Raw genomic sequence first — 25,788 nt, forward strand, 5'->3', positions numbered from 1 at the left:
CAACAACAAGAATAACTAATAAAATGAACATATAGAAAACTGACAATAAACAAATAATCAACATAAATAAATATTACCTCCAATCAGGTACACATTTACTGGTTCTACCCCGTCTACCACAACTCAAAGATTAGCTCAATATTTATCATTTTGTGACTGGTAGCCTGTATTCCTAATATTTTTTATTTCAATTCCAACCTTGGTAATTTTTTAAAGCTTTAATGTAGTTTAATTATTGTTTTTTTATTTCACAATTAAAGGGACTGTATGTAACTTTTTACATGTATAAATAGTTTTTTATTGCCAATGTGTGAACAGGTTGTAACCTAAACTAAATAGTGAGACCTTCCGTGACTTCCTGGGTTTCCTCTATCAGCCTGTAGACTGATTTTAATGGGAAGAATGCGGGACATTTCATTTTCAGCTCCGCTTACGGGGCTAACAGTGACAGACGTACTACATTGAGACCCTTTAATGTATGCCTGCAGTTCTAGCACTGACCATACTGACCACCTATAGATAGGTGAGCTCTCAGGTGATTAGGATCAGGTGTGTGTAAGACGGGGAGACCGTGCCGTATGTATCCGTCTGTAACCTTGTTGGCTTAAATTCTGCTGAATGGAATCAGGGGAAGAACAAGACACAGATATCTGCATGATTCTGGTGAGATGTGATCAAAACTGTGAATGAATATAACTGATCCAACGTTATACAGAGTTCTGAACATTGGTTTGTGTTTAGAGCGTCCAAACAAGGTCTCCCGTTCGCCCATCAGTGTCTTATAGATATTTCTTTGTTAAAAGTCACCACAGTAATGAAGTGATATTTTTCACCGGTTGTCCACGTTAGGTCAGATAATCCTTTATTACTTTAAGGTATTGTTTTCACCGGCATTGGTTTGTTGGTTTGTTGGTTTGTTGGTTTGTCTGTTAGCAGGATTACTCCAAAAGTTTGAGATGGATTTGAATGAAATATTTTAGAGGGGTGGGGTGTGGCACAATGAACAATCCATTAGATTTTGGTGGCAATCCAGACCATGATCCAGATTCAGGAATATTTTTAAGAATTGTGATCAGCGAGAACATTAAGACCACAGGGTATAACACATGCGCAGTGTAGCTGATGACGCGCTGATGACGCATGACCCCGCCTCTTTCCTCCTTCTGAGAGCAGAGACATACGTGTGTGGATGTGTGGCGAGACATCGAGGTGCGGCGGGAGCTGCTGGCTGTCCGCGGTGAGAAAGAACAAAGCAGTAGATGACAGGATGAGAGACAACGTAGTGTCACGTTATACAGACATAACAAGGCTGCTGAATGAGAGAGGCATCCGCCGATACGTTACACGGAAACACACTGTGTTAATAATAAGCTTTAAAGTCACGCACCTTGGTGGAGGTCTGCGCTCTCCGAGTGCCATTCTAGTTATATGTTGATGTAAAGTGTTCCAGCAGCAGAAGGACCTGCGGTGTCTCTCTTTCACACACCGCGGGTGAAGCAGACGGTCACTGAAAGAGATATTTAACAACGCATGGGGTGAACATGCACCTTTTGTAGTCCAACTTCAAAACATGACGTGCAGTCAGATGCTCTCAACTTCACAGTTGTCTTTTCCTAACTCCTCATGGATCCTCCTTCACATCTTTCCTTGACCTCATGACGTTTTCCAATCGAGGATCAAGGAGAAGTGGTTAGTAGAAGACGTAAGGACGTCATTTTGTTTTTTTTTGCTTTTCGACTGCAGCCCAGATATGAGCACCGTGTTCTCAGCAAGAGCTGTGTGAATTTGTGCTTATGTGTGTGTGTGTGTGTGTGTGTGTGTGTGTTTACCATTGTGGTGGCAAAATGTGTGCGCTTGGTAATGACCAAGGAATGGCTCTATTGTGTGTCTGTAGCTGGGCCGGTTGCCAGAGCTGTTAGGAAATGACCCATGTAAAGAGGCTGAAGAATAGTCCGACACTCCGGAGTCCCATAATAACCATTATCCGAGGCACGGCCTTCTTCTTGTGGAGGCAGCAGTTTCTCTCCTGTTTTTGCTTCTTATACTGTATCCCCCCTCTCTCTCTCTCTCTCTCTCTCTCTTTCTCTCTCCCTCTGAAGAAACCTGGGTAAGGCATCTGATACTGTTGGAAAGATGCCCAGCCAGTGCCCATAAAACCCCAACTGCTTAACTAGGCCCTAACCCCAACCCCACGCAATGTGTGTGCCACAACTTACCGCTGCAATATATTAGCATATTTCTGTTTCTCTTTATCCTGCAGAGGCTGTCTTTTTTCTGTTTTGCTTTGCTGACTCTTGTCCCAGTTTCTTCTATAAATGAAATACCAGCAGCTTGACACACATTTCACCCTCAGTTCAGTTTGGATTATTACGATAACTCACACGTACGTACTGGGATATACAACAACAACAACAAAAATGCATCCAAAGGGGCAACAAATGCTAAACATGATGGAGGTATGACAGAAGCCATCCATATGACTTGCCCGTGTGTTTCCACATTCCTGTCACTCCTCTCTTATTTGTCTCCTAATCCCTGCCTACATGGCTCTCTCTCCCCCCCCCCCCAACCTCCTGTCTCGGTCTCCAGCCGCCTGTTCCTCGCTGTCTTTGTCTCCTTTTCTCCGTCCTCATGTCTTGATCTGCCACCTGTCACTCTGTCACACCGAGGGGACAGGCTAGTGTGTCCATTTAAGCTTCAGACATTAAGCCTGACCGATAGAGAGAGAGAGAGAAAAGGGGGCTCGGACCAAGAGAGAGCGAGAGAGAGAGAGAGAACACACGGGGGCCTCCGAGATTGACAAGCACCAATTGGCTGGCAACACCAACCCGCCTAATCCTTTTAAGATTTTCACATCAGTGCCCCCTGCCACCGCCACACAATGTCAAAGACAGAATCAGGGCACCGGCCAAAAATCGTGGAGAACTATCGTACCCGGAGAGGCCACGTGCGTGATTGTTTTTTGATGTGTTTTGCAGTTATTTTGTACTTAGTGAACGGCTTTGCTTTTGTTTGCCTGACCAGTTGCTCGGTGTAGTGGCTCGCAGGTATATGACCCCATCATTTATTTACGAACACCCCCCCCCTACACACACACACACACACACACACACACACACACACACACACAGCCACTCAGTGCTAAAAATGTATAATTTAACAGACTATTCAGTGATTTTTTTTCTTTTCTTTTTTTTCGTATCAAGCATGCACAATGCATGAGTTTATGGAAATAATGTGCACACGGGGCAAATTCAAATGCGGGCGGTAACCTTTTAAAAAGAAAGTGGATAATTTATTTGTTTATTTGTTTGTCATTAATGATGCACGATGAACAAAAGTGTGCGAGACCATGCATAATTTAGATGTTTATGGTCATGCAATAAGTTGGTATTCATTTTATATTTGTTTCCATATACAACACGTGGCTCTGGACACAGTTGCTTTAGAAGAACTGTTGGGTTTTTTAGCCTTTCTAAAAAGAGAAATGTGTGTGTCTGTTTCAGAAAGATGCACTAGTGCTTTGTGTAGGCATCTGCAGACACACACACACACACACACACACACTTCCAGTAACTGTTCTCACTTAATCCTGCGTGCAATTTCATCCTAATGCAATATTCAGGCACCTTAAATGATGGCCTAACAAAACAAGGCAAATCAACAGTTTCCCCTCTGTGTGTGTGCGTGCGTGTGTTTACATGAGTGCATGTGTGTGTGTGTGTGTCTACTCCTATTAAATAGTTCCCATTCATTTAGAAACGCCAACAATCATCCCAAACTGGTGTGTAAGCGAGCCCATTCAGTGGTTCGAAGGCCAAGTCGCATCTAGTGATGGAAACGGCTGAGAGGGCACAAGGGGTGATGTGTGTGTGTGTGTGTGTGTGTGTGTTGGGTGGGCAGTTGATGGGGGGTTTGAAGAGAAGATGAACCTTGTCCACCTTCTTGTCAGTCCTTCATCTTTTGTGTTTTGGAGTGGAGGCCTTCCCAACGCTGTTTGATCTGAACCCTTCTACCCCGGGACGGATCCATCAATAAATAGACACCAGTGTGTGTGTGTGAGTGAGTGGGTGTGTGCGTGTGTGTGTGTGTGTGTGTGTGTAATAGGCCACAGTGGGGGATTATTGCGGGCCCTTCGGCTGGCATTGATCGATGAGGCATCTGTCCCCTGAACACTGGACAAGAGATGGGAAGAGGTCAAGACAGGTCTGAGTGTGCAGGCCGTACTGTAGAACACACACACACACACACACACACACACACATGCAAAAACAAAAAGATTCAAAATGCTGCAGACGCATCAAATATTAATTAGGAATGTAATTAAAATGTCCTCATTCATCAACCGGCTGTGTTCATTAAAAAAGAAGAAAAGAAATATCTATAATCTGTAATCCTGTCATAATAATGAGGAAGATGTGTCATTAATATCACAAATTAAGCTATTTTATTATCATATTATTTATTGTAAAATATTTTAAATAAATAGATAGCAAGATATGGCCTATAAAATACCAAAAAAATATGTGGATTTACTTAAATAGGAATATTGCGACATTGTTCATCCTTTATAATTTATTCAAGCGTTTTTCTTCAACACAATTTTGTGTTTTTTCTTTGTTTTCTCGCTACATATTAAATTAAATTAAATAAAACGATTGAAGAAAAATCAAATATAACATAAATAATGAATAGCTTTTTTAAAAAAATAAAACAATAATTGTTTGATGAAAATGAATTATCTCTAAACACCCCGGATTAAATTACAGGCCTGCTATTCTGACCCCAAATAAATCCAAACTTGACCTCAGAGTTTAAAGAGCTGTTTCGGCTGGAAGAAAAGTGAACGAAATAATGTTGCTGCATTTTTTAATTAAAATTAAATAATATTAATCAGCAAAAAATGTCTATAAAGATGATATATTTTCTGTGCATATTCCCCCCCCCCCCCCCCCCCCCCCCCGTGCGTTTAAGAGTGATATATAGAGAGTGCATGTTTGTCAGGTTGCTTTATCTGTTATTTACATCAATAATAGATTTATTATTTATTATATGTAGCCAACAAAAGGTGATATAACATTCTTACATTTGCTGCTAGAAAAAAAATCTATTACTACAGTGGATCAGTGATAAGAAACCTTCTGTCCAAGTGATGTTTGAGATGTTTGAGATGGTCCATTTGGAATATCTCACAAATATTCTACTTGCCAAACAGTTCCACAATATCTGGCAACCCTATCTGAATTATATTGGACCTGATCTGTCTTCCATATCTCACAAGAAGTCTCTTGAACATGAACTCATATATCCTGTGACTAATTGCACTATGGACTATTTCCTATGACCTCCTATATACATTCTTTGATCTGAGCTGTACACTGTAAACAATTGCTGTTAATTGACAGCAGGATTTCAACAGTATTAACCTGTGATTGCTAAAAACAGCACTTTACTGTTAATACAAAAAAAAACCTGTTAAATTATGCTCATAGGCCGTTTTTTAACTGAACTATAATGCATTCTTAAAAAACAACCCTTTACTGCTGATCAACTGTCTAAAGGATCATCAGTAACAGTTTCACTTCACTCACATGTTGTTCTGGTTTCATTCTGTGCTTGTAGCCAGCTAGAGACACACATTTTGGGAAAAGTGTCAACAAGTCTATTAGAGCCTTTTTCCTAACAAGTGCCTTTAATTGTATTTAGTGTGACTATTCCTATGTCTGTAACCTGCTAAGTCTATTCATCTAGGCACAAAATAATGTTTATTAAAATGTATGTAAAAAGTAAATAGTGCATTAAAACAAATCAGTAAGATAATGTAAAAGAAAGGTGGAAAAACAGCTATATAATGTATCTTTAAACAGTAAATTAACTGTAAAATACTGTGAAATTAATAAAAAAAACTGTATTTTTCATTAACAGTACAAAGCTGTAAATTTCAGCGACTGTATAATAATGTTAATTTTACAGTAACATGAAGGCAACCCTGCTGCCAGTTCTTTACTGTTATTTTACTGGGAGATTCTTAACAGTGTACAGTGGATCAGTGATAAGAAACCCTCTGTCCAAGGCTGGCGAAAGGTCATATTTGAGATGGTGCCTTTTGGAAGATCAGTTGCACAATATCTGGCAGCCCTATCTGAATTATATTGGACCTGATCTCTCCTCCATTATCTCACAAGGAGTCTCTTGAACATGAACTCATATATCCTGTGACTTCCCTGCTGCACTATGGACTATTTCCTATATGACCTCCTATATACATGAATGAATGAATGAATGAATGAATGAATGAATGAATGAAAGACTTTATTTCGAACATAAAATAAATTAAAAAATAATAACAAACAAAACAAGAGTAATAGTGTCCGAAAAGGAGTAGTAAAACTTATATTTCCCTATTCTCACTTCTCCTCTAATAACTCATATATCATAGAATGATAATATAATATAATATAATATATTAACTATCCCAGATTTACATTCTTTGATCTGAGCTGTACAGTGTTTTTTTGTTTTTTTTATTCTTATTGTGTTTGTGAAAATAAGAAAACCCAATAAACATATTATATATATAAAAATAATAATAATAATAATAATAGATTTATCAAGCAGAGCCACCAGTGTTTGTTTTTTTTTTGTTTTGTTTTTTTTATTATTATTATTAATTATTATGTTTGTGAAAATAAGAAAACCCAATAAACATATTATATATATATACAAAATAATAATAATAGATTTATCATGCACAGCCATGCATGCAGAGCGTTGGCTGCAGGATTTGGAGATGCGGAGGAGGGGTTTCTCTCTCAATCCTTTTGGCTGGAGATAAGACGAGGAGGAGGAGTGGCCGACGGGTAACCGAGAGAGCACCGAGGGGCAATAGGGAATCACTAATGAGAGAGAGAGAGAGTCACACAGAGAGAAAGAGAGAGAGAGAGACTCATCATCATCATCAAAGACGCGCTCACTGACTAGATTAGAGAGTAGAACCCAGCGGAGGAGCGTCTGGAGCTTCATCCAGCCAGAAGGAGCGTCACACCGACCGGCTGCTGCAGCGCGCCTCTAGCCGCTCCGCGACCTCCTCTCCTCGGCCTCTGTGCGCTCCAGCAGCCGCCCTCTCTCTCCGGTCCAGACCTACTAACTATGGGTTGCGTCTCCAACTCCGCCGGGACTGAAGTGCTGCTGCAGCTGGAGGCTCTCCGCAGCGCCGCGCAACTCTCACAACTCTTCCGTCTCACGGAGAAAAGAAAGGTCAGCTCCAAAACAAAACAACGCAGAGAGAGACAGGGCGTGCGTAATGATGCAAATACCTAGCCTATAATAACAATAATAATAATAATATATAATATAATACTCTCCCTCTGATACCTGATTGTTTGCACACTGGCAATATTTGCACTATCTGTTTATTTATATCATGTTTATTTTTGTTTATAGCTTATTTTGTATATTGTATATTGGTAAAAAATTCAATTTTTTATTCTTATTTTATTTTAACGTTTTTATCTATTCTTTTTTTTATTATACTGTTTAACTTGCACCAACAAAACTAAAGCAAATTCCTAGTGTATACCTCTTACACCTGGCAATAAACACCATTCTGATTCTGATTCTGATATTGTTTATTGTATATTGTTAGAATTTCAATTTTTTGTTTTATTCTTATTTTATTCTAAGGTTTTTTTTATCTATTATTTTTGTTATTATACTGTTTAACTTATTGCACCAACAAAACGAAAGCAAATTTCCTAGTGTATATATACCTCTTACACCTGGCAATAAACACCATTCTGATTCTGATTCTGATTCTGATTCTGATTGATTTTTAGGCCTTTGCTCCTGGTCTTTTATAGTCTTTGAAGTTAGTTTCACCGGCCTCAATGTGTGTGTGACTATGTATAAGTGTGTGTGTGTGTGTGTGTGTGTGTGTGTGGTGTGTGTGCATGCATCGTTGAGTTGGTGCAGAGCGCCCCCACGTGGCCACATGTAGATCACAGCTTTGTGCGCGTAGCTTGGAGCTTGGAGCGGTTGCGCGCGCTGTGGTTTTTATTATAAGGACGCACGAAGGCAGCTGTGATCTTTTTTCCTTTTTTATTGGGGGAAATAATTCACGTTAATTGTGATCCAGTTTAATTACTTTTCTTCAGACTTTATGTATAAGATCGAGTTTGGTTGATGGGATTTCTATAGAGGTTGTGGATGGAGACGTGATGAAGGCCTCGAATATCACCATCCTCAGTTTTTCCTTTTGCACTTTATACTTTCTTGCAAAACAACTCCATAATCCAGCTGTAATTTATGCCCGTTAAATTAGTTAAATTACCTCAATCAAATGAATAGTTTGTGTGCAGTTAAAGAGCCGGTTGTTTTTTTTGCTGCAGCTGTAAATGAAGAAAAAAAAAACTTAGCTATGAGCTGTTTGCTGTTTATTTTCGTTTCTCTCAGACTGTTTAGACTCATTACAGCAGGATTTGTTGCGTCTGGATTTCTTCAGCATTTTCTTTTTTCTTTCTTTAATGTTTGAGTAATTGTTTGTGAAAGAACGCAGGCATGTTTTATTCTCAGTGATTTGTAAGAGGGGGAAACATTTTTTTCTCTAATGTTTATTTAAGCATATAAACTTTGATTAAATGTAGAATAAAACAAAAACAAAATTCTTATAAATAACCCCTGATGGCCTGACTTTTAATTAATTTCCACAATTAAATGAAATATTGCGAACAAAATATGTTTCCACAACTCTCCTGCAGCCTGGATCTTATTTTAGACATGCATGTTGTTATTATTATTATTATTATGCTAATATTATCCCTTCCTTTAACTGCTATAATAAACACGCGCAGTTCCAGACTTATTAATTCCGTCTTGACCTTAAGTTAAAGTCTCCCTCATGTCTTTCTCTCTCTCTCCTTCAGATTTATTATAAAGCTGTCCGGGACATTGAAGCAGGGGAGGAGCTCTTGGTGTATATGAAGGACGGTATTTTCCCGGAGGGATCCATGGCACCCAACCTGCAAGGTAAGATTAATGCAAGTCATTAGTGCACATTTTAAACAAACTCCAACCTGCATCCTGTAGCTGCTGCTGCTGCTGCTGCTGCTGCTGCTGCTGCAACCACATCTTACACATACTGATTAAGTGCAAATCAACTAGATATTCATATAATACCACTCTAAGCAAACGCAGAAACAATACTTGATTTATAATTGATTAATCGATTTACAGACCAATAATCTATCTATATTGTTTTGGTAATTTATCAAACACTCATTGGTTGCAGGTTGAATATTATGAGGATTTGCTTATTTTTTTTTTACATTTTCGTATAATTACAAAATTGTTTGTTCAATCAGTTTAGGCTTTGATAAGCAATTTTATCATTTGACATTTTTTTAAAGGTAAAAGATTAAAGAATTGCATGCCTTTATTTAGTGTAAAAAAAAGAAGAAGCCATGGCCTCCATTCAGTGCAGCAGTGTACTTCTTTTTTTTTCTTCACAAACAGAAAAGAAAAAGACACAATCTCTTCCTACAACCTTATTATTATTTTTTTCCTTTAAGAAATGTGAATTATTCGAATCATAAATTTCCAGGATGGAATTAAATCCCGCATTAAAGCGTCTGGTTGAAGCCGTTTTTTTTGGACCTGTCGTTTAGAATCGGCCTGCCAATAATGAAGGAGAGTCTGCTCGTACTGGAGGAGAGTCTGGTCTGAGTCTGGTCTGAGTCTGAGCGCTCACAGTGCTGCGGAGGAACTGGCCTCTTCGCTTCTTCTTATTATTATTAGGGCGTCAATTGGCACTTTGTCATATTCCATCCTGAGCGAGGAGAAATGTTCTGCTCCAAAGGAAAGCTCAGGATCAAACAGGAATGATTAGGAAGTCATATCCTTAAGAACACTTCGGAAGTCACATTTCAGCCAAAGAATAATGATAAAAAATAAATAAATAAATAATAATAATAATAATAATAATAATAATAATAATATCTACAGGAATGATTAGGAAGTCATATCCTTAAGAACACTTCGGAAGTCACATTTCAGCCAAAGAATAATGATAAAAAATAAATAAATAAATAATAATAATAATAATAATAATAATAATAATAATAATAATATCTACAGGAATGTTTAGGAAGTCATATCCTTAAGAACACTTTGGAAGTCACATTTCAGCCAAAGAATAATAACAATAATAATAATAATAATAATAATAATAATAATAATAATAATTATAATAATAAAAATAAAAATAATAATAATAATAATTATAATAATAATAATACAAATAGAAATTAAATAAAAATAATAATACAAATAATATCTTTATATTCACAAGTCAACGTCGCAGTTTGTCCCTAGAAATTGAAGCTTTTGAGGTTTTAGTGATGTCCATTAAAGGCTGATCTGGTATCAGCTTCAGCATGCAGTTAGTGATGCGTTCAGTGACTTGATGCCCCTGGGAATCGGCGGTTCCCAGGTAAACCAAACCTATTTGGTGTTTTTAGTGTTACTTTTAATATTCCTGTTAAAAAAATAAATAACAGAAGCAGCACATGTGGTTGTAAATCATTAAAAAATATACACGTTGATTTAACCTGATACTACTTTCTTTTTTTATTAATCCAGTCTTTAAACCCATGTTTTTAATGAGATGTGTTAAAGATGCAAATTACAATTGATAAGTGTTAAGGAAAAAATAATAAAAAAAAGTATTAAATAAATAACAATATATATATTTTCTAACTTCTATCTAACTATCTCCCAAATAAATAAATGTGTAGGGATGCACCGATCCGACTCGTTCGGTCCCGATACCGATGGCGATACCTGGGGTTTTGTGTATCGGCCGATACTAAATACCGATCCGATACCGGTCTTTCATTAATAATCCTCACTGTGTGGAAGTGACTGGGATCATTCTTTTATGTGCAAGGCAGCAACAGGCCAATTATTTTCCTAACTTTGTAAAACAAAACGTGACCAATAAATACATAGATATAAATTTACTGAATTGGTATTTATTATTAAAATAATAAATCATACACCAGCAACTTGGTAAAAAAAAAATCTTATTCAATGTAAACCTATTTTATGCAGCGACAAATATTGGAATTAAAACTACAGTATATAATGTATATAGTATATAAATACTGAATTGAAAACACTGACCTCATTGTGACCGATATCCGATCCGGTATCGGTACATCCCTATATATTAGTTTGATCTTTACGTTCCGTTATAACTCTACAATCTGTAATATCGTGTGTGTTAAGAACTCCACCACACCTTGCTGTTCACTGTAGGCCTACTGGCTCACATTTCAAAGTGCGTCACGTTTTTAGGTGCTCTCAACCATCTGAGTGGGTAACCTGATTCACTGTAGGCTTCTCACTACCTTTCAACCGTGCCTCCATACGTCAGACTGAATATATCCCAATATCTTTATCTCACAATCTAACTTGGACGTCTGTTCGCTGTCGATCTATCTGGGCTTTTTTCTTTCAAAGTTCACTTAGGCGGAAAAGGGGCCGTAGTTCCGCTGTGTTTCTTTTAAACATCTTGGACTTATTGTGGTGAAGTGCTGTTGTCAGGTAACATTGTTTTGTGTTGTGTTTCCAGTCTTTCTGGAACCACGGATGAAAAAAAAAAAAGAAATCTGATTACTCTTGCTTGTCATTGACTATAAAACAGTGAAGGGGGAGAACAAGATGTTTCGTGAGATGCTCTGCAGTTCACCAGGGGTTTTTGTTTCCTCTGCGTGATGCACAGTTTTGTGCACAGATCTCCATGCCAAAAGGGACGGGGAGGAAACCGGGAGCTCAAAAGCTTGATTATTGAAAAAGAAGCAGATTGGCATGTTGTACGGGGTGCGTCAAAGATGGAGCGGACTTGTAAATGATTTGTTCAATTCCTCTGTGTGTATGTATGTGGAATATATATAGAGAGAGGGGGGGGAGGCAGAGAGAGAGAAAAGAGAGAAACACTCAGAATGTGTGTGTCAGAGCCAAAGTATTTTGGCGTTGTGTGTTTGGTGTGAGAGAGCGATGAAGTCTGCTCTTTGAAGACGTTTATTTGTGAGTGAGAGAGACAGAGAAGCAGAAAGGGACAAAGAGAGACAGTCACCAACTGGAGGGATGATTTTGTCTCCATATGAGAGAGAGAGAAAGGTAGCAGGGCTGAGTGGGAGCTTGGCAGTGCAGCCCTGCTCTCTGTGTCGGGCTTATCGGAGAAGGAATTTGAAGTAGAGGACTTGAGGAGTCCCCTGAGACCTCACCCATGCTCCCAGATTAGCTGCTAAACTGCACATAATTGTGCTTCCCTTCGTCTCCCAGAGAGCTATTAGTCTCCCCTTTATAACCCCCCACCCACCCCACCACCACCTCCACCACCACCCTACCCACCCAGACCAGACGTACTGAAAAAACACAGGCACGCTGGTGCTGGTGCTGGTGCACACACGCAAGCACCTTTTATATACGTGAATCATCACTGAAACACACACCTGAGTGCAAGAGGGGTTTGCAAGTACTTTCGTCATACACACACACACACACGCACACGCACACGCACACGCCTTTTCAAATCCAACAAAGTTTATTGTAGTTGTGTATGAACCACCTTCGGAACTTGTAAATGTATATCTCCACTTGAAGTAAATAAAAATAATAAGTTAAAAACAAGATGATAAGTTAAACTCAGAACAACTAAAACAAACCGGGTGAAATTCATATGAAGACAGAAAACCATGGCAACAGGCTACAGTGGAAACAGAAATAAATAGCAAATAGTGAAGAGAGCAAAGATGTCACAGCAAAAATAAAGAGAACATCCACGCTGATGGCATGAAGGAAACTACACGGGTAAACCGTGTGTAGAACAAATCATCCTTTGAACTCTGTAGGTTTCCACACATCAGCTGCTTGTATACTCTCAGAAGGCATCAACATATTTTAACAGTTATATAGCAGTGTAAAACATCCTGTGCAATCCTATGCAACATGCTCATCAAATATTACTCTTTCTCTAGATATTAGCAGCAAAGCTGGAGGAAAAAACTCATAAAATGAACTCTGCATTGGAAAAACAACAACAAGATAACGTAGAAGTTTTCATTTAAAGGTCCCATATTGTAAAAAGTGAGATTTTTTAGTCTTTTATATTATAAAGCAGGTTTAAGTGCTATATAAATACTGTTAAACTATCAAAACGCTCAATATACGGAGAAATACACACAGCAGTCCGCGGTTGAAACAAGCCGTTAGGATTTCTGTCCATTTGTGATGTCACAAATATACAATATTTAGACTATTACCCGGTTTTAAACGTAAACATTCTAAATGTTTCCCAGTTTCTTTCCTGGTTATAGTGTATGTGAATGACATCAGCTGACAGGAAGTAAACGTGGACCCAAACTGTTGCCTAGCAACGCAATTCCATTGCAATTCCATTGAAATGCACTAAAACGGAGCGTTTCAGACAGAGGGTGAATACAGGTATATTCATGCAGACGGTATGAGGATAATTATGTGTTTTTTGAACATTACAGCATGTAAACATGTTCTAGTAGAAACACAAAATACAAGTATGAACCGGAAAATGAGCATGATATGGGACCTTTAAAAGATACTCCTCAAGCGGGTGCATCCATCAAAGCTTCCACCACATGTTCCGCTCTTAAAGGGCGCCACACAAAAGTATCTGAGTGCTGAGATGTATGCGCTTCAGAGCAAAACACTCGCCATGAAATATGTGCACACGGGGGTGTCAAAGTGAGCGAGTTAGTTTAGCATTTGAGCTCAGCGTAATGGCCCATTGACCAGAAGGTCATTTATCCTTCTCCCCAAGGTCAGACACATTGATGTTGCTACACTAATGCCCTTTTAATGTGCCCAAGAAGTTTCCAGCTGGATAAACGGTTCACATGCAGTAGAAAACAGGTGAGCCGTGCACTGTAAGTCATTTTTGGATAAACTCATTTAGTGCAGCTTTGAAATGATGGATGGGAGTGTGCATGGCGTGTTGGGACACCTGGTGGGGGGGTGACTCTGGGTCATGGCAAAGAGGGTATGGCAGGTTGGCGCTGAAATCACCATGGGGTTGGCGCCACTGTGCCCCTGCTTACCTCTGTTCCTCGCGGCTCATTCTTTTTAGAAAACGTTCACATAAACACACACACACACATTAATGTCCGTGCACAAAGACACTCCACTGGGCTTTCCCCCCCAATCTGTTGAACTTGGCGTCTGACTCAGGAACTTGCTATTGAAAAAGCTGGCCCGAGCTTTATGTATTTGACCTTGGCGGTGAGAAGTATTGTAAAGGTTATCAACATGGAAGGGGAAGACCGGCCCCTATTGTTTCCCCTGTGTGCTATTACACCTACAGTCTCCAGCAAACACTTGCTTTTAACAAGCAATTAACTGTTGTTAATGAAGGCTGCATTTCACCGCTAATTGATTTCCATTTTATGTGAATGTCAATTGCAGGATTGTTGCTTTTACCAGTTGAATTGGGAGTCTATTTAGCTGTAACTAACACACAGATAATAGATTTCCCTTCTTGTTTAGTAGTTTTATATACAACCGGACGCTCCGTTCTGCCGGAGTTAGTAAATACAGGATGCAAAGCAGCACTTCCTTGTTTCTTTGTGCACAGCAAAGTTGCTTTTGTCTTGACTCTCCCATAAATTGTAGTTTTGTTTGCATACATTAAAATCTAACGACGATTAATTGATTAGTTGTCAAGTATTAAATTAATCACCAACTATTTTGATAATCGATTACTCGGTTTGAGTCATTTTTTAAGGGAAAGAATTCTCGGATTCAAGCTTCTTAAAGCTGAATATATTCTGGTTTCTTTACTCCTCTATGACAGTAAGCTGAATATCTTTGTGTTGTGGACATTTGAGGACGTCATCTTGGGCTTTGGGAAACACTGATCGACATTTTCTGACTTTTTATAGACCAAACAACTAATCCATTAAAGGTACTATATGTATCTTTCAGAGAATCCCTGTTATTAATAACACCAGTGGCTGTAAATATGTGAAAACTAACTAAAAAACATCTATCTGTTAAGAGGCATTAAAAAAGCATGAAAAAAACATTCAGAAATATGTGAAAAATATCCAAAAAATGACTGAAAAATATTAGTAAAATATGTGAAAACTAAACAAAATAACATAATTTTTTAAAGAGCCTAAAAGCATGAAAAAAAGTCGGAAATATGTGAAAAATATCCAAAAATGTCGGGAAATTATAAGTGAAAAATATCAACAAAAAAAATAGAAAAATTACGGAAAATTATTAATAAAATATGTGAAAAAAATAGTAAAAAATATTTTAAAAAGATATGTGAAAATTGTCTGAAAAATATCCCCAAAAAATAACTAAAATAGAGAAATAGAGTTTTTTGTTCAGTTTATTTTTTACTTTTTGATAAATATTTTCATGTTTTTTTTAATTATTTAAAATGTTTTATAGGATGATATATAAGAAAGATATTTTTTTAAAGAATGGCAGTTTTTAACAACAGGAATAAAAAATGAATTTAGTATTTTTTACAGGTAGATTCCTAATGTCAAACAACATCACAACAAAAAACATATGCTGTATTATTCATATCAAACACGTGTGAAAGTATTTATTCAAGTATTTAAGATGGATTTCAATGGGTATTATATATTTCAGGAAGCTTTATTGTGTGATGGCTAAACAAATGTGTGTGCGTATGTGTGTTTGTACGTGCAGACGAGCAGATGTACCGCTGTGAAGACTGCGATGAGCTGTTCTCCTCGACGCTGGAGCTGCGGCGGCACCAGAAGTATTCATGCTCCAGCACCGGCTCCATCTTCGACACGCTGAGAGAGGACTTCAAACAGGAGCGCGAGGACAGCGACGAGCCCGTCCACGAGTGTAAAGACTGTGAGAAGATCTTCCCAAATGAGTACAGGTACACAGATAACAAGATCTGCCACACTTCATAATATAGATATACGCATTCAACACATGGGTTGTACGATTTATTGATTTCACTGATGGTCTTGTGCTCTCCTTCTCAAGTCTGGGCCAACACATGGTAGTCCACACAGAGGAGAGGGAGTACAAGTGTGACCAGTGCCCCAAAGCCTTCAACTGGAAGTCCAACCTAATCCGTCACCAGATGTCACATGACAGCGGCAAGCGTTTTGAGTGTGAAAACTGTGATAAGGTACAGCATATCCGGCACGTAAGTTGTGCACTGGACACACAGGCTCTACCTGCTTCAGAAATTCCTCATTCTTCATTCATAATGGTACTGGACATAGATCTCTGAAAGAAACAGCATTTTGTTTTTGTTAATCATACATAGCGTACATTGTATTTTTTCATATTTCAGGTGTTCACAGATCCCAGCAACCTTCAGCGTCACATCCGCTCCCAGCACGTGGGGGCGCGCGCTCACACGTGTCCCGAGTGTGGCAAGACGTTTGCCACCTCGTCAGGCCTCAAGCAGCATAAGCACATCCACAGCAGTGTCAAACCCTTTATCTGTAAGTGAGAGCTTTGGAAGTGAAAGAACCGCCTTATTCTTACTGTAACAGTCCATTTATTTTATACATCTACTTCTCCATCACCCTGCAGTCTCTTTCTTCTCCATGTACACCAACTTGATCCTGTTTACGTTGTCTGAACCAAGCATACAGGTTCTAGGGATCATATTTGTATTGCTATTAATTTGATTATATTCTGTAAATACTCTTTCTTTTTCAGCAAAACTTTGACATATAGTTTAGATTAGTTTGGACTACTACTACTACAATAATGAAAAAATAAACTAAAATCATTTAATTATGGATCAGAGACCTACTTTTTGCTCTCTTTAAAGGGACTCTATGTAAGAATCAGAAATTGCTTGTTAACAGTGACACATGTGGCCATTAAGTCAACGTCAGTCAGCGTCCTGTTGCTCGTGTTTGTGCTCGCGCTACACTACGTAGACGCGAGCGAGCATCGGTCATTGACAGGCAGCGTGTTGATTAACGTTAGCAACATTAGCCAGATAAATCCACAGTACCGCTATATATTTCCAAGCCCCCAGGAAGATTGCGGGCTTTGAAGCAAATTTTCGTAGTGGCCAAACGGAGGAATTACAACTTCCGTGTCCGTCACATGATGCCATTGGGCCCAAAAATACTTTTTACCATAGACTTACATTGGGAAAGAGATGCCTGTAACTCGGCGGATAATTTTTTTGGTCTCATTTTTTAGGTTTGGTTAAAGCCTGTTCACAAATTAGGCAATAAAAAAACGTTTGTACGTGTAAAAACTTACATACAGTCCCTTTAAGGTAATTAGATACATATGTATTTTATGTTCTTGCTTGCATATATTCAGTTGTTATTGTAAAATACATACAATGTAGATGCAGTAGATTAGGAATGATTTGGCAGTTTCAATTTGCAGGATGAGTGGTTGGTTTCATCCATAAAAACAGTCTTTTCTTTATCATCAGCAGTTTCCATTCAGATTTATGTGTTGCAGTTGATTTGGTATACAAAGTTAGAGACAGTGTTAAAATGGGTTTAACCAGGCCCTGATGGGCTGCGTCTTTTTGCTCCCCCAGGCGAGGTGTGCCACAAATCCTACACCCAGTTCTCCAACCTCTGCCGCCACAAGCGTATGCACGCTGACTGCCGCACCCAGATCAAGTGTAAGGACTGCGGCCAGTTGTTCAGCACTACCTCCTCCCTCAACAAGCACCGCCGCTTCTGTGAGGGCAAAAACCATTACGGCTCCCCGGTCGGGATGTTCAACCCCGGCATCCCCATGAGCTCCAGCCCCATCATGGCCAAGATCAAGTCCCACCATCCCCACCTTCCAGGTCTGACCCAGTCCGGTTTAGGCTTCACTGACTACTTTCCCTCCCGACCTCACCCTCACGCCGGCTTGCCCTTCTCCACGGGACCCCACGGCTTCCCATCCCTCCCTCATGGTTTCCCAGGTATCTTCTCCCCGTCACTGTATCCGCGGCCTCCTCTATTGCCGGCTAGCTCGTTGCTAAAGAGCCCGTTGGGCGGCGGTCAGGAGGTGAAACTGCCTCGGAGTCCCCTAGATGCCCCTCCGCTGTCCCTGGTTAGCTCCACAAACAGCAACGGAGGTGACAGTTTGAGTCAGCTGGAAGACAAAGAAAAAGAGAACAAACTGGATTTGTCTTCTGGAGAGGCCAAGCAGAAATCTAAGATGACGGACATGTCTGACGGAAGTGACCTCGAAGACGTTAATACCACGAGTGGGACAGATTTGGACACCACCACCGGTACCGCTTCGGGTGATGGTTCTGACCTGGAGAGCGACGGAGAGAGCGAACGTGAGCGAAGTGGTAAAAGAAGGAAGCCGTCTGGGGTCATATCGAGTCAAGAAGGCCACCAGTTAGAAGACACGAACAGTGCATTGATATCGGCCGTGTCAAGTTCTGGGAACTTCGCCATCGATCGTCCCTTTTTCGCCTCTGCATCGTCCCAGCACTCCTTCTTCCCTCCGCCTGATGAGCAAGCCCTCCCGCCCACCCACATGAACGCCAACGCAGCCACCACAGATTCCATCAAAGCCATCGCCTCTATTGCTGAGAAATATTTCGGTCCAGGTTTGATTGGTCTCCATCAGGAGAAGAAGATCGGTCCACTGCCCTACCATTCCATGTTTCCCTTCCAGTTTCTGCCCAACTTCCACAACTCCCTCTATCCCTTCAGCGCTGATCGGAGTGCCCTCAATCCTAGCATGTTCTTTAAGGCGGAGCCCAAGTCGCCTCGCGAGCAGCTGCACAAGATGGTTTCTGGTGCCCCAGGAGCTCCTGCGTCCACAGGGGAGTCACCGTTTGATCTCACAAAGCCCAAGGAGACCAAGTTAGCCCCTCCCACCCCAACAAACCCCTCAAACCCCAACAGTAGCACTGGGAGCAGTAGTGGACCTTTAGCAATATCTAGCGGTGAAGAACAGCCATTGGACCTCAGCATTGGCGGCCGGAGCCGAGGTGGTCATAACGGTGTAGCGGCTGAGCTACAAAACAGAAAGAACCTCATGTTTGGAGTTGGAAAGGGGATCTCCGTCAAGGACGAAACCCCAGCTGGGTTTCCTCACCCCCATTCCCAGTCGTTGCACCAATCCGCCATCGCCCAGCACCAGCAGCAACAGGCACAGCAACACCAGCCGCCACCACTGCACTACGCCAAGCCCTCAGCGTTCTTCATGGACCCCATATACAGGTATTTCAGCACCGATTAGACCAGACTATTTTATGTCCACACATTGAAGATGATAGAAGTTGGTGCTTAGTCTACCTGCTCTCACTCCTAACTCGTCAAATACCGCCGTTTGGTAGTCCTATGAGTCCCATGAGTCGTTAGTCACATGAGCCATTAGTATCTTGAGTCGTGAGTCATGTGAGTCATTAGTATCGTCAGTCCCATGAGTCACTAGTCACGTGAGTTGTTAGTATCATGACTCCCGCGAGTCGTTAGTCTCATGAGTCGTTAGTATCGTCAGTCCTGTGAGTCGTGAGTCATGTGAGTCATTAGTATCGGCAGTCCCATGAGTCACTAGTCACATGAGTCGTTAGTATCATGACTCCCGTGAGTCGTTAGTATCATGGCTCCCGTGAGTCGTTAGTCACGTGAGTCGTTAGTATCGTCAGTCCCCTGAGTCCCGTGAGTCGTTAGTCACACGAGTCGTAAGTATCGTCAGTCCCATGAGTCACATGAGTCTTTAGTATCGTTAGTCCTGTGAGTCCCGTGAGTCGCTAGTCAGTGAAGTTAACGTCAACCACGACCGTTTCCTAACCCTAACTAAGTAGTTGTGTTGCCTAAACCTAACTTCCTGTGAAAACGGAAGTTTATTTTGAAAGGAAACTGTACCTGTAACACGCGTATATTGACACGCCGTCCCTGCCCCATCCAAAAGTAACGTCAGTCCCCGATGCCGAGGGGCACACTGACCAAGCGGCGGTATGTGAGAATGTGTTGGTTTGGTGTGTGGTTGGAGGTTGTAGATGAACTCTGACCTTGGTACGTAACCCTCTGCCTTGTTGTTGGTCCAGCAGGGTGGAGAAGAGGAAGCTACTCGATCCTGTAGGAGCTCTGAAGGAAAAGTTCCTCAGGCCCTCAGCGCCACTCTTCCATCCACAGGTAGGCTTACAGCGCACACATTTCAACTCTAAGGAAGGCACTTGGTTTCTAATCTTAGGTAGAAAACAGCACTTTGAACAAAAACTATAGCGAGGGAATACCAAACAGGGGAATCGACCTCCAGGTGTTGCATGCAGGCTGATTATTCCCAGATGCAATCGACTATTTTCAAACCATGTATTATGTGAAAATACCTCACTCCTGCCTCCCACGCTGCTGCAACCTGAATTGATAGGACCCTGCGCACCATCATTCCACAGCGTGGATGTTATTTTCTCAAGGGGTTCTGTACGATTTCTTCCTTTGTTTGCCGAATGGCGCCTGTGTGTACCTCGTCACTTCTACCTTTTTTTTTTTTCAGAAGACACAGTCTGTTATCGCAGCCCCTTTGATAATCAGTCACATTGTTCGACTGTCCCAAGACCCCTCCCTGCCTCTCCCGAGTCTTGATTACAAGCAATGATAGTATTAATAAAAGAGAGAATAATAACCGTTTGAATTGTGACAAACTGCCTCTCTCGGCCACGCTAATCTTGGTCGTGGCATTGTTTCATGTACTGGGAGCCCACAGGCCAGCTAATAACTCAACCCCTTCCAAGTTTTTCTTTTTTCATTTTTTTCTCTGTGGCTGGCTGGCTGGCTAGATAATAGCACCGTGTCCATCAAGGACATCCTGTGTTTGTCTCCAGGAGAATGGGGGGGTTCTCGTTGGGGAAACGGTTTAATCTGACCTGGAAATCTGTGTCCTCTATCAACTGTGACTTTGCAAAACACTCATTTAGGTGCAAAGGCAGACAGATACATTTACACACTTTCATATACTGTATGACGTTACACACATATGTGTCGTTATGCCTTTGCAAACTAATGATATAAGAAGAGCTAACATGGATTTGTTTTTGTAATTTGCAAGCAAAAAATGACATAACCTCATTTACATTCACCCTGCACTTATAACATTGTATTATTCATAATTGGATGATAAGGCATCATGTCATAACTGATCAATTTCCCCAGGATGAAACGTTTTCCCACGTAAAGACTTCTCATATCAGAGTGTCTCAGCTGTGATCCTCCCAGTGATCCAAACACAATACCACCTCTAATTCAGTCTCATGACGGAATCGCCCCCGCTCGCTCCCCACCCTCCACCCCTCCACCCGTTCTCAGACTACGAATAAACACATCGAGACGGAGTGTCTGTGCCTGTCTCTCCCGTCCCCGTATTCACTAAAAAAAAAAGGAAGGATGTAAGCTGTTTTTGGCAAATAAACTCCTACATAACTGGCTCCCCCTTTGTTCACACAAGCTCGCTAGCGGAGAGGAAGCGGCTATCAGTCGGGGGTATCTCAAACTATATTGTACAGCTCCAATCAGGGCTCCTTGAATGCCTCATTTAGCCAGTTTGTGCCGGCCTGCAAACAGTAGTAGCTTCGGCAGAAGAAGGTAAGAGGGAGAGAACAAAGCACTGAAGCTGGAGGTGAGGGAGTATGGAGAGGTGGAGGGGGGGGGTACTGGAGGAATGGTACTTGAGCGTTTGTGAATGTGTTATAGGTCACGGAGGTGACTCGCCTTTAGCACAAACAACAAGGCTAACCTCTGATATACTGCTTCCTCAAAGCTTCCGCTCTCTGTCTCGTTCCCTCGCTCCCTGTATTTTCTGACATTGTGTCTTTGTTTTCAATGCTTCCTTTGCTCTTTAATCACACACACACACACACACACACACACACACACACACACATATATATATATATATATATATGTACATATATTAGATTGAACTGTTGCATTGAGCTTGTCACTACAAGGTTTCTAATTAAACTAGGCCTGGCAGTCGATTAAAATATTTAATCGCACAATTTTTTATCTGTTCAAAATGTATCTTAAAGGGAGGTTTGTCAAGTATTTAATACTCAAATATGCTGCTTTATGCAAATATATGTACATATGTATTTTTGGAAATCAATTAACAACACAAAACAATGACAGATATTGTCCAGAATCCCTCACAGGTACTGCATTTAGCATAAAACAATATGCTCAAATCATAACATGGCAAACTGCAGCCCAACAGACAACAACAGCTGTCAGTGTGTCAGTGTGCTGACTTGACTATGACTTGCCCCAAACTGCATGTGATTATCATAAAGTGGGCATGTCTGTAAAGGGGAGACTCGTGGGTACCCATAGAACCCATTTACATTCACACATCTGGAGGTCAGAGGTCAAGGGACCCCTTTGCAAATGGACATGACAGTTTTTCCTCGCCAAAATTAAGTGAAACTTTGGAGTGTTATTTAACTTCCTTTGCAACAAGCTAGTATGACATGGTTGGTACCAATGGAATCCTTAGGTTTTTTCTAGTTTCATATGCCATTATCTTAACTTTAGTCTTAAAACTGAGCCCGCTACAACCTCCTTAGAAAGTAAAGAAATCCCGCTTGATTCTCATCAAAATATTTGATCTCCTGTTCCCATTTTCTCCTCAGATGTCAGCTATGGAGAACATGACAGAGAAGCTCGAGAGCTTTGGCGCTCTAAAACTGGACGCGCCGCCCAATTCACTGCAACACGCTCATCCACTGTTCAACTTCCGCTCACCGCCACCCTCCCTCTCAGACGCCATCCTCCGTAAGGGCAAGGAGCGTTACTCCTGCAGGTAAGCGCCCTCTGGTGCTGCGAGGCTGAATTCCAGTTTACGTACATGAAACTGCATTATGTTACAATAAGATACACCGATTACTCAACCACCCTTTTCCCTGCCTTCCTGTCCATTCTCCCCTCCAGGTACTGTGGGAAAATCTTCCCTCGTTCGGCAAACCTCACCAGACACCTGCGGACACACACAGGGGAACAACCCTACAGGTATTCTGTTCTAGTTCAGTCCAGCTCTTTGTGATCACAGATGCTCTCACTGATGTGTTTCCTTCTGTCTGCTTGTGTTCCTGCTGTTCTCCACACTTGACATCCCTTTGCTTGGCACTGCTTTTTATTCTGCTTTTGATCGGCTGAAACAATTTCTGGCCTAATTCTACTTACATAACCGTGATCCCGATGAGTTCCACACACTGTGGTGTAAATACATTTTACTTTGGGATCTCTGGTATCAGATTGGAAATTTCTATAGAGTGCTCCAGGGATGACGTATTTTTGTCAGCCAACCAGGAAGTTAGCATCGCCCTGGGTTCCCTCCACTAAAAGCCAATGGGATTGTTCCATTGGATTTTGGATTACTGCAGAAAGCTCTGTGAAGCACACGTTTATGATACTTACACACCACTTTTATGATTTTTGAAGCGTAAATGCAATCGCCAGAAGTAAAAAAAGCTAACGTTAGGCTATAAACGAACTACACCACGGTCGCATGAACGCGAGTTTACACAACGAAGCAGTAAAGGAGGACGAGTCGGCGTGATGAAGTTTAGTAGTCTCATTTAGCCACTTGGTAGCAACCGCCTTTTTTAAGTCCCAGTATTTTTTTGGTGAGCCTTAAGCAGCAGGTGGATTATAAAATCGTCATGAACACTGCCTGCGTCTCTGGTTGAAGAGCGGTCCGTGCTCACTCTCTTGCTGCTCTTTCAACCCACATTCACATCCTTCTGTTTTTCTTTGGCAGGTGTAAATACTGTGACCGCTCATTCAGCATCTCATCCAATCTTCAACGCCACGTCCGCAACATCCACAACAAGGAGAAACCCTTCAAGTGTCACCTGTGCAACCGCTGCTTCGGTCAGCAAACCAACCTGGACCGCCATCTCAAGAAGCACGAGCACGAGAACATTCCTGGTCAGTTTTGCAACATCTGTAACTCAGTTTTCTCTGAGAGAAGTGAGGCTGTGAGAACAGAAAATGTAGTTATTATTATTAAACAGGGACTCGGTATTATGTGTTACATTAATGGACTGAATAATGAACGGCTCACATTACCCATTTGGAAAAATCTTAAATCTTCACCTTAAAAAAGTGTTGAGCTTGGTGCTGCGAATGATTTGAAGTAGGAAAACCACTTAATTAAAGATTTCACACTCTTGCTTTTCCTACCGCGTTGCCAAAGACAGCCTTTTTTATGCCGAGCGTGGAAGCACGCCACTGAATATGGATGGAACAGAAACGTTTTAACTGAGTGATTGCGTATTTGAGCATTTACATCCAAGTGAACCATGCTTCACAATTGTGCTAACATTTGTAAATTCCAAATGACAGAAACAAGGCAGTACACTTTGTTTCCACCTTATGCAACTTATTATATAATACCAGCCAGTTCTCATTCCCAGGGCGTTAACCTTCTGAGGTTTTGTCACAGCAGTCGGCGTTCGGTTCCACCACACAAGGCACCCTTTAGCACCGGTTTGAAACGCACCGGACTTTCCATTAACGACAATGTAAACCCATCCGCGACAACAGGAAACGCTCAGAGAAAGTGCACGGGGAGTGTGGTGACGTAGCTTAAAGAACGAAAAAGACACACAGGGCGGGCGGAAGGGGAGGTGGATGGGTCCAACAAACACAAGGCTTTCATCCAGGAGATTGCTGTTCGTGTCCCGTACATCACGTTGTAATCAGGTGTTTGTTTGCGTCCCGTGTTCACAACGTTCAGTTTCATTTTCACTGTACAAACATAGTAGTTTTAAGCCCAACCATGTTGTTCTTTCCTAAATCTAACTATAGTGGTTTTGATGCCGAAAATAAAGTGACACCAAGGGGCATGACAAAGCATCCGTATGTGACGAGTTGGGATGAGAACGTGTTGATAATATATAACCCAGTGGAGCGCCAAACTGCTGCAAACTCACTCTCTCAAATACCATTATGAGTATGTTAATACAAGGCAATTCAATGATGAGTGCACAGATGTTTTGATTCCGATGAATCCTTGATTCCTAATTCTGAGTCAAATTAAAGTTAGCAATAGCATCTGCTAAAAGTATTCAATGTAAAAGATGCAGAGATTCAGACTAAGAAAATAACCGTAACTTAAACACCATCTTTTCCCCTTAAATACCACCGGGATTCATCAAAGACCAATGTTACAAAATCTGAAAAAAATAAAATAAATGAAGGAAAAATATTTTTCTAAACCTATAAATGCAACCTAAATATGAAATCTAAAGTATGGTTCGAGTTTGTCTCCACATGCACAAGTCAAAGTGTTCTTGGATGAAAAAAAACAGACAAATGATGGACTGCCCCAGATGTTATATATATTTATTACACGGCTTTGTTGAATACTCGATTCTGATTGGTCAATCACGGCGTTCTACGGTCTGTTGGGGATGCCGCATCAACAATGACTGTCTCGCAGTATATTTTTCAAGAGTGACCTTGCCAAGAGAACAGCACAAACATTGTAACATCAATAAACACAAACAATACAAGCAGACAAAAACAACTGTCACACATTACAAGTGAATGAGCACAACATCCAATTAGTATAACACATAAAACAGGTCGATTTTAAAACAATGTTGTTTAGGGGTTAAGATGCCAACCATGAACCGCAGCGTCCTCAGTCTCTTTCTCTCCGTCTCCATCGTTTCCTGTCATCTCTCCACTATCTATCGCTATCTGATAAAGACTAAACGAAATTGAAGTGTCTGCAAATTAGCAAAAACAA

General features: G+C 40.9%; 1 protein-coding gene across 9 annotated transcripts in view; it reads left to right on the forward strand.

Moving 5' to 3' along the window:
- The window catches only part of prdm16 (PR domain containing 16), a 337,870-nt gene that overhangs the window by 299,245 nt on the left and 12,837 nt on the right, over positions 1–25,788 (forward strand). For 5 of the 9 annotated variants that reach the window (XM_037772558.1, XM_037772560.1, XM_037772553.1 and 2 more), the window contains 9 exons: positions 8,922–9,024; positions 15,760–15,961; positions 16,072–16,237; positions 16,388–16,541; positions 17,582–19,253; positions 20,084–20,171; positions 22,664–22,833; positions 22,962–23,039; positions 23,791–23,960. In XM_037772558.1, the coding sequence (XP_037628486.1) occupies positions 8,922–9,024; positions 15,760–15,961; positions 16,072–16,237; positions 16,388–16,541; positions 17,582–19,253; positions 20,084–20,171; positions 22,664–22,833; positions 22,962–23,039; positions 23,791–23,960 (2,803 nt within the window). Of the gene's footprint in view, positions 1–6,889; positions 7,258–8,921; positions 9,025–15,759; positions 15,962–16,071; positions 16,238–16,387; positions 16,542–17,581; positions 19,254–20,083; positions 20,172–22,663; positions 22,834–22,961; positions 23,040–23,790; positions 23,961–25,788 lie in introns of those variants that run through there. The other 4 variants (XM_037772562.1, XM_037772554.1, XM_037772555.1 and 1 more) reach the window with 4 other exon arrangements.

Source organism: Sebastes umbrosus, chromosome 6 (genome assembly GCF_015220745.1).
Source record: "Sebastes umbrosus isolate fSebUmb1 chromosome 6, fSebUmb1.pri, whole genome shotgun sequence".
NCBI lineage: Eukaryota > Metazoa > Chordata > Actinopteri > Perciformes > Sebastidae > Sebastes > Sebastes umbrosus.